At 39.9% G+C, this 10541-nt stretch overlaps 1 protein-coding gene across 1 annotated transcript; it reads right to left on the reverse strand.

Annotated features, from left to right (window-relative positions):
* Window positions 1-1313: 1313 nt before the first annotated feature.
* Window positions 1314-10160, reverse strand: LOC139711054 (uncharacterized). The gene is made up of 5 exons (XM_071622975.1): window positions 9962-10160; window positions 7474-7579; window positions 5811-5917; window positions 4329-4501; window positions 1314-3069 (listed from the first exon to the last, which is right to left on the reverse strand). Exons 1-5 carry the CDS (start codon window positions 10077-10079, stop codon window positions 2794-2796), a joined length of 780 nt encoding a protein of 259 aa, XP_071479076.1. The 5' UTR covers window positions 10080-10160; the 3' UTR covers window positions 1314-2793.
* Between the last annotated feature and the right edge of the window lie 381 nt (window positions 10161-10541).

Raw genomic sequence — 10541 nt, forward strand, 5'->3', positions numbered from 1 at the left:
CACTCTTACACCACTGCTACACAAACTATCTTTTGTGTAGCAGTTTTCTTCCATAGAAATGTACAGGATACCATGTGAAATATTGTTCATCAGCTGAAATTGCTAATCAAATTTGAGTTTGAAAATTATTCCCTGTAATATGCACTACGCAATCCATCGATTGAATGTGGCATGCCCGCACTTCATGTTACAAAGAGCCCCTCTACAATAGAAGATTAACCAAGTATGTCTCAACCTGAAGGAGAAAGAATTACATTTCTCAAAATTTATGAAGCCAAGATGGATGAGAGACAGAGATATGTAATTGAACTATTAATTGGAATGTTTGGGGTTTTTTTTACACTAAAGATATTAAAAGCTGTTTTGCCAAATTAAGTTAACTTCTATTGGAGGGGGATTACTAAGGTATGCTGGATTAAGGTTTTGGCCCTTAAGCAGGGAGAGCAAGGTTCAAGATTTGTCCAGCCCATTTTACATCCATGGACAAGCTATTTCACCCACTACACTGTATGTCCCTCTAGACCCAGACCAAAGCTATGGAAGGTCTGTCAATACTCCCGCAGCAAAATCAAGGAGATTTTAAAGGGCAATCAAAAGAGAAGCTTGCATGCTTCATACATCTTTAATAACAGAGAAAAAAAAATAACACATGTACAGTCAAACCTGTCTATAGTGGCCGCTATAGACAGGTGGCCGCTACAGACATGAGGCCGCTAAGGCAGGTTTGACTGTAATTCCTGGATGAGGGAGATTTTTATGTTCTCTTATTTGGTCTGCAAGAATCTTTAGCTAGTTGGAGAAGGCAAACTTTACCAGAAGAAGAAGAAGAAGAAGAAGAAGAAGAAGACACAAGGAGATTTTGAGGTTTGCAGGCAGCCTCCCGCAAAATCTGGGAGACTTTACAACTGTGGTATGATAAAGACTAATAGGCAAGACCCCTGGAAGAACAGGGGTCCGTTTCATGAAAGTTGGCAGTTTGGACAAATTATCAACCTCTGACAATCACCATGGTAACAGCCAGTGACAAGAGTTTCTCGTCCAATCAAAACCAAAATGTCGGGAAATGACAAATTATTTGGTTGATGAAATTCCAGCGTCAAGATGTTTTTATTGCTACTGACTGACAAATTGCCTTACAATAGCGTAAAGAAGCTTGTCATAGCTAGTACTAATAACACTGATAAATTCACTGCTTATTTATGTCCAAAGCAGGGCAATTTGTCAATCAGTTGCAATAAACTTTTCAGTGTTGATGAATTTCACAAAACACCCCCCCCCCAGTGTTGAGGTTAAGTGGTGAAATATTGGATGGATGTGACCAGACCATCATGATGACAGGAAAGGAAAGGGAGAAAATGAACTGGTTGACAAGGATTTTCTACCAAAATACAGCTGATGCCAAAAAAAAAAAAAAAGAGGGTAAAACCAAAACAAAACAGTCAAATGAAGGGGTGAAGAATCACTTACGAAAGTCAGTTTGTCACTAAGGTAAGATTTGACATCTACATATTTTACACTATAGCTCACAGTAAAAAAAAAAATAGTAATAACAATAACATAGAATAAACTCCAATTAAAGTCAGACCCACCATTTAACAGTGACATCATAAAACAGATTGTGGCATGATAAGCATTCTCATTTTCCCATCACATGACTCCAGATCTATGTCCTTGCAATTACCACTTTTGGATGTAATTACATTGAGAGTGCCTCAGCCAATTAATCCACTACACTTTCACATACACAAGGTTCACTTAATTATTCCTCGCTCAAGATTAAGGTCACTTCTCTTTTTTTCTTTTATCCTATAAAGGCTAATTTTGTCCATTTGATTGTGAGTACATATAAATGTATAGGTGTAAATATAGGATAACATATACACATGTATCATATTATGCCAACTCCATTCAGAAAAAAAAAATGAATGTACATGTAGATGTGAAAGTAAGCAAACTTCACCTGCCACAGTGCATAAAAGGAAACCCTGCAAAGTACTTAATGCCTCTTATACAATCAGGTTACATATTCTATAATTGCTATTATTTACATGGTGATAATATGACAAAGTAAATCAGCTATGACTGCAGAAGAATTCAAGCGCAACATCATTTCCATTATTTTGTTTTCGGTGATGAATCTGGTACACTAAATTTCATAAGATTTGTACATTCATTAGGGAAGTATCAGGACAATGCGATAAGGCAGTGGTTTTTCATTATACAAAGATCTGTTTTGCTCTTTTGAGCTTATAATACTTGTGCAGACTGATGAATTTTCACAATATAATGGTGCATACATTTGCTTGACACTGAAATCATACTTGAACCTTACTATATTTGCTGCCCTTTTCTCCATTTATATTCTCTGAAAACGCTTGGTAAGAGAACAATAAAGCATGAGAGTAAAGAATTGCTTAAAAATGGAGATTTCAATTTTTCTTTTTGATTGTCCCTGAGATGTACCAATTTGGTCAATCATACACAATCATGATGGAAGCTTTTATACAAGAGAGTAAGTCATAAAGATCAGTTTGACAAAGGCCTACTAAATATCCCCTACAGCTTTTTCATGCCTTAAAGGGACAGTACTTCCCTTCACTGCAAAAGTGGCTAAGAGACTTTTCTCCAACTTTTACTAACAATCATCATTATAAAGTCATTCTAATTTTTATCCAAAAATAGTCACACACATATAATATATGTTAGGGTGATCCCATTCCCTCAACATTGCTCACATGCACACACAGACCGTCAGTCTCATTCAGAGAAAGAGGTAAAAAACACAAACACCCATCACCATAGGAACGGGACCAGCACAGCGGTCTTCTTGAGGTATTCCTGGTACTTGGGGTCACTGCCCCACCTCTTCATCCCGTGTTTCTCCAGGAGTGGGATGCCGCTGACTCGGGTGAGGAGGAAGGTGACAAAGATGGGGGAGACTGCCGTGAGATGCTGCCAACCAGAGAGGGCGGATGAAGCGGAGATGTAGAGGCCGAGCCAGCAGAGGATCTCGCCAAAGTAGTTTGGGTGTCGGCTGATGCTCCAGAGACCAGTCGTGATAAATTTGCCCTGATGATGTTGAGAAGAAACAAGGGTCAGGAATAAGATGAGGTGGCAAACAGGCAATAGAGGAGGGACAACACTATTGTCTGCAAACATTGCTACAAGCTCTCGATGACTGGTTTTCAAAAATGAGTAACTGAAAAATTCTATTCTTGAGAGTTCAGTCACCTACTGCACTTTCACACAGAGTCAACTATCATTATTATCAGATTTGAAGCATGTACCTACTGAGGGTGCTGGTTCAGCTTTCATGTCATCTTAATTTAACTGTCCACCCAGAAATGAGACTGAAATGAAATCCACCACCACATTTTCAAAAAAAGAAAAAAAAAGAGAGAAAATAAACTGACATTTGAACTGAATGTCTCGAAGGAAGCTATCAAGGGCTCAAGTTACTCTCATTCATCACTGTGTTCGAAGTTGGGTTTGATGTAGGTACGTAGGTCCAACCTGCAGGGCGGGCAAGCTCAAATCTATGGTCACATGACATCTTAGGTTGGTCATTGATAACCTATTTATAATCAATTTTCGGTGCTACAAAAAAAAAAAAAAATAATAATGAATGTTTTTCATTCGTGCAGTAGACAGAATATTTCACCTCATGAAATATTCTGTCCATTGCGCTCATAAACATTCACTATTTGTATACCACTGATCCTGAAAGCACCAAGCAGGGCAAGGATGACGATTCCTTTGTTACTCCTCAACTGCAGGATTAAATTGCAGAAAATAGGGTTTGAAATGCTCAGTCACTGCTCGACATAAGTAATGCTACCTAGCTAGCACATGTGCATACCACTCCTCAAAGGTGGCAGTCTCTAATGGCTTGTCAAGTGTACTGCTGAGTAGTGAAGATGCTGCTCACATCCCAACAGCAACGAAGCAATTTATCTAACATTAATCTATCCATACACATGTAGATTGGATGGCCTAAATTCATAGAATAACAGATTTTTTTTTACCTTGCTAGGAAGGTAGATATTCATTAGAATTGTGGTCAATCAAGCATTCCAAAGTAGATTATTTGTACCCCACTCATATCCGTTTCATTATGACAAATTCATTTTGAAAAGGACAGTATGTTGCAATAGCACTGATTTTGAAGTGTGGTCAAAAAGTGTATGAAAACAGGTCCTATATGATTGTCATTAGCCATGAAACATTCCTCTCCAAAAAACACAACAAAATAACAGTAACAAAGAAACAAAGAAATAGGGAGATAAAATGAAGCAAACTAAACCCTGCTTCAAGAAACTAAAGCTTACAACATTATCTGGGTTGCCCTTGAACACTGCCTTCTGCCTGTCAGCAATGACCTCCATGAGGAATCCCACTACCCACATGCCCCATCCAACGTAGTCACGGACGCAGAGGGGCTTGTCCTTCTTCACTCCATTGAGGACAATGGTTGGAGACAGGGTTATCCACACCCATAAAGCTGTTGGGGTAAATGATTGGTGAAGATTTACTCATTACTAGTGAAGACCTCCAAAACAGGGAGTCATCTCTATATGCGTGTAAAGTAATTACAAAGAAAGAAGCGGTAAAATCAAATGTATCAGAGAGAATTCACACTGGGTAAGCAATAAGTAAGCTCTAACTGTGGTCATTATATCTTCTAACATTAACTTCACGGGCTGACTTTGAAATGCATGCATATGAGCAATGTTATCAATTGTTAAGAAAATGAAAACTACTCAAACAAGGTATTGAAATATCAATGCAACATTCTTTAATACCGGATTGAATTTCTTGAATAAATATCAAACTTGACTTAACTGAAACTGAGTTATCTCGGGACTTATTTACACAAGTGTGACAAAAATTTCAAGATCTTAAAAACAAAAAAAAAGGTCTCATTTTATACAATATTGGGATCATGAATCAAATGTTTCTCTTTTTCTTAACAAAATCACTAAACTTTCATATATCATGTTCATACAATTATGACCTAATCACATTATGACCATCATTCACAAAAGCAGCCCTAATATGCATGGCTATATAACAAGAGCAAATAATTCATACTGTTCAGCACATATACCGGTACACCCTATATTCACAACATATTACAAAGTTCAGAAGATAGCCCAGGTGCTACATAAACAGTAACCCGATTGCCTAGGGCAAGTGTTTTTGAACAATGAGAACAAATCCTTTCCCGAAGTGGACAAGCAAAAAGTTTTGAAGCCAGTTCTTTTTTCGCTTATTTCCCCTGACAAACCCACAAAGTCAACCATACAGAAGCCCAAAGATAATGGCTGTTTAATGATGCAGCACACTTTCTATTTCATTTCAGTAACTTTCCAACAATTTTGTGAAGAAGCCCCAAAGAGTTTTTTTGTACACATGATTTTTCTGTGTTATTTCTGTATATTTTGGACTTTTGGGCAAGAAAAAATGTTCGGGTACATGTTCTGCTGCAAATTTGAAAATCAGTTTGCCTGACAAGGGCCCTGTTTTATCAAGATAAAGTTAGCATTGATATCACAATCAACGCAAGTGGTTCATAATCAACGCTAACTTTATCTTGATAAAACAGGGCCCGTGCAAGCGGTAAAATATGTAGCACCCTGTAGCCATCTGATTGAAGTGCGTATTTCCTTTAATAAAGGGCTTCTTCCATTGTCAGTAGAGATATGCATGTAAAATTCATATACTATCGCCTGAATAACATGCTTGGTTGCAGGGAGCATATTTCACTTGAAGAGTAATGGGAAGAATGGTACATGGATCACACAATGTACCTTGGATAGTCCAATACACGAAGAAAAGTGCTGGGCTGTTCCTTGCTTTGTTAAACCTCCTGTCAAAACTGTCTGCTAAAACTCTCGAGAACAGGTACAATCCTAACCTGCAAGGCAAATAAAGATACTCCTGAGTATGACATACAGAGTAAATTGGTCACTTGAATGTTACTGCATGATGTATTTCTAGGTGCTCCACCTCATCCCTAGCCTTTTGTCAAGGCCCTCTCGCTGTAATGGGCGAGCGAAGCGAACCCAGCCGAGCTCGCCAGCGCGAGGGCCTTTTGAGATCTGCTTCACACATTATTATTCATGACACGTGAACCCTTCTGAATACTAGTACTCATTTTAACGGGTTCCGGTCAACCAATGGAATGGCGCGCTCCCCGAATCCTCAGTCTTGGTGTTGTCATGCCTGTTCGCATGCATCACTGACCACCCGCAGAGGTCTGCCACAGAACTCTACACACTCTGTGTGTAGAGTTCTGTGAGGTCTGCGGTGGGGTTCGAGCAGATCGGGTTCGAGCAGACAGACACGCTGATTGGTCGACTTTTGCTCCCGAAATCGGGGAGCAAAAGTTGGTAATTCAAAGGGCTAACAAAAGGATGCGAAGCAGATCTCAAAAGGCCCTCGCGCAACCCCACTCAGCTGGGCTCTCTTCACCATACAGCGAGAGGGCCTTGACAAAAGGCTACCTCATCCCCCACCTCCCTCCACCCAAAAAATAAAAAGAAAGAAACTGGAGCAAATAATATTTCAAAATTTTAATAAATATCAATGCTACACAAAGTGATCATTTGTCATTACAAGCATACAAAGTGCACATTACCAGAATCGATTCTGACATTTAACACTCATTTACTAACAACTGCAACAGTTCAAACTTGATAACAATACTATGAGCTTGGTACCCATTTCAATTGACATAAAAAACTTCGAAGGTCACTGACTATTGTAGACTTTTGGATCTAAAGTGAAATTCAGCTTTTTCCTACGACCAAATAAAAAAATTAATAAAACAATCATGCAAATTAAACAAATTTATTAAAACTCACAATATGTATAACTAATTCACTGGTATCAGTGGTATCAAGACCACAGAACCAAAAAAGAAGAAAGAAAAAAAGAATGAAAGTCTTAGCCACAAGTACCAACCCTCCAATACTCCAAGGTATTGTAGGTTTAGTCAAACCTGCAAAAGTTAATAGTACTTATCTGGGGACTGACTAAGCTCAGTGCTCAGTCCACTCTCTGCGTGCCATGGTGTAAACCCTGTGTTATCCGAGTTCACAATGCATGAGCAGTTTTGGAAAACATTCTGTTTTTCACAGCCAAATACATATATAGAAGCATTTATACTAGAAATGAAGCACATCAAAATTGTAGTGAAATTTGCAAGCTTTGCTTCGATGTTGATGTTATGACAAATCTGGGACTGTTTTTCTTGCAAATGGCCAGTATTCATAACAAATTGGCTTGTGAATTGTTCTGAGCTCGAGCAGAATATGTTGCTTAAGTTGGCAAGCCATTGACAGTGTCAGGCATGTGAACATGGAACACAAAGACTTGAATCATTAAACTCGATCCGTCAATAATTTGAATTCCTGGACAGACCAAGTCCTGAGAGGGGAAAGGTAAGATGTAGTTAAGAAATCTACAAACCTTAGAGCCCAGACGGAAACAAGACCTGTCTGGATGCGTTGTCTTAGATACCATGTTCCTCCCCAACGCAACGTCTGAAGTGCCAGAAACAAGAACGTCCCACTCCCTACAAAAGAAGAAACAAAAAATACAATGCATGTTTTCTCAAATCTAATTCAAGCTTATGTTTGTTTTCAATTGTTGTCTTGCTACTCCTGACAAACTTTTATAGTTGTCACACTCTCCTAAGAAATACTGGTACAAAGTTAGAGTGTCAATTTGCCCAAAGTTGAAATCTTGCATTTGCCAAGTGCTATATTCATGATAATACCATCATACCAGTCTTGGGTATACATCAGGTACTGAAATGCATTAACACACGCCGATATTATCAGAAAATAATCATTCTTTTAATCGTTTGGTCATTTACTGTATAATCTTCAAAATATGATTCTACAGTGTATTTTTTTTACCACTACACCGTTACTCATACAAAATATGCCTGCTTTTTTAAATGCTTCATGTTCAAATACACAACCACCACTATAACATCCTTACCAGTACCATAAACATGCCATTTGCCCCCTACTGGCCAAATCAGACTGCTGACCTGACCCTAATGAGTAAACACCAATCCTGGCTTAACCATATTAAGCCTCTGGAGGGAGATACCCTGGGGCTTTTCATAGAGGACTATGTGATTACAACGTTTTCAATTCGCCCAGTTAACAAGGCTAGTAATTAATCAATTTTTGCTATATGTATGCTGTGTGCTGTGGTTGTTGCTTTTGTTTTAATTCTCGAGGGGTGAATTTGGACTATTGCACAATACCACTACTAAGGTACTAGTAAAACCAATGTTGTTGAGACCTTCTGGTACATTACTTGACTACTGTACTGTACAAAAAAGGCTAATTCCACCAATTCCTCCAAAGGAACATTAGATCATGTCCACACAAAGTCAAGGTGCTTTGCTACTTCACCCTGCCAGTCCTGAAATATGACACCATGACCGCGATCCCTTCATCCAGGCAAAGATCATGAAGCTGGACACGATTCAGAGAAGGTATGCACACTTTGTGCCAAACCGGTATCATAATGCCTCAAGCGTATCGGAAATGCTTGAACAACTTGGCTGGCCTTCACTTCAGAGAAGAAGAGAACTTTCAAGGCTGATCATGCTGTACAAGATGCACAACTCACTGGTAGACTTCAACGTGGACCATCATGTCCAGCCCATCACAAGATGAACAAGGACAGTTCATCCATATGGCTATCTGGTCCCCATCTCCAGGACGGAACAACATAAACAAGTCCTCCTTTCCTCGCACAGTACGGCAATGAACAGCCTGCTCCACATCCTGGCACCGACTGTAGAGGTTTTCTGTCATCACCTGATGGAAGATGTGGAGTAGATGGAGCAACAGGATTTCACTTGCACCTTGCACCATATAAAATGCACCTTGCATCCAGGCACTGCACACTCGGGTGCCCTTGTGATGTGCACGTACACATGGAAATCTGCAAGAATCTTCAGGATTGAAGGAGGCAGAATAAACAAAAGAAGAAGTGGACCATCACAGAACAAGCAGTGTCACAGCAGTGCTTCAAAAACTACTATGGCCATTCCTGCAAGAAAGAAGAGCGCAGGCAAAGGTTGCAATGATGTTCTGCATTAGGAACTTCATGATATACATCCTGCAGCAGTTCTGAAACCATCGCTACCTTCTTCACAAAGGGGCCATGACCACAAACTTCAAGTACCAATTGCAAGAACACAAGTACTCCAAAGAAGTTTCTTCTCAGATGCAACCAGGCTTTAGAACTAATTACCCCAGGCTGCCATCTCCCGTACCTCTCTGTCAAGCGTAACGAGAGAGGTAGCCTACTCAAGATCCAGCTCCATTAAGATACGGATACCTTTTTTTTAGCTGCACATACATAGTTCCATGTAGACTTATTCTTAATCCAGACACTGTATCGTATGCATGCACAGCACAACAGTACAAAAATACATCTGATGGTGGCCTGTGCTTATACTCATTTATATAGTGAAGATGAAGAAGAAGAAGATGCAACAACACGTACTCCTCAACAGTCTGCAACACTGCCATGCCACGAACTACCATGCACGACAGCATTACTGTACCATGATGATTATCTAGGGCCTACTACTCCTTTTTGAATTGGCTTTGCTTTGAACCAATTTATTACTGTACCCTACTATACTGTAGATGATCGTCACTGAATTAAGACCTTACACTAAGCCTTAACTTTAGACTGTCCACTTGTTACTGCGACCAGCCCCATACGCATAGCGTCGTATGGGGCTGCTGGTCGCAGTTAGTCCACTTGTAGCTACTTCAAATAGCCTATGCTATACACTCATTAGTTGAAAAAGTCATGCATTGTCTAACGACTTGATCCGTAGACTCTAACTATGCCAATTCCCCTCGGCACGGCCGGCGAGGCTACGATGTGTGTGAGTGCATCGAGTGCGAGTGGTCACCTGCTAGATCGTAGAACTTCTCCGTCTTCAACAGAGCGGCCACGGCGAAGCAGCCCCACTGAATCCCCAGGTCCCAGGCGGCGCTCCTCACGAGCAGCGAACTGGCCGCACTCCCCATTGCAATCGTTTCGTCAGGACTCGCAGACCCTCCACCGGTTTCACAGTGACGCCACAAGTTGGCTGGATCAGAAGCAATGGTTTAAAGGACGTTTTGCTGGTTGTAAAGTACTCGACACAACGGTAGGACGGTCGTTAGAGTTAGAGGTGGTCATTAAGACGAGATTTTCATCATCACACTTAGCCCGACCAGACACTGTTACGCTATGCGAAAAGTACCATGTACAGCGACTGGGCTGTGTATAGTTACATCACACTCAACTCAGGTGTATCACTAAACTCAGGGTTTGTTACGTTTATGTTACGCAACTCCGATGCAAAATATGTATGGAACGCTTTATAACATTAGTATTTATCATTATTATCATCAGTTTATTTTCCTTATTAGATAATCAATCAATTAATTTGTTAATTGATTAATTTATTTATTCACTTACTTTATTAATGGATTTATTCATCAATT

The sequence above is a fragment of the Diadema antillarum genome, unplaced genomic scaffold (genome assembly GCF_040938485.1).
Source record: "Diadema antillarum isolate AM-2024a unplaced genomic scaffold, OU_Dant_1.0 seq00001606_RagTag, whole genome shotgun sequence".
NCBI lineage: Eukaryota > Metazoa > Echinodermata > Echinoidea > Diadematoida > Diadematidae > Diadema > Diadema antillarum.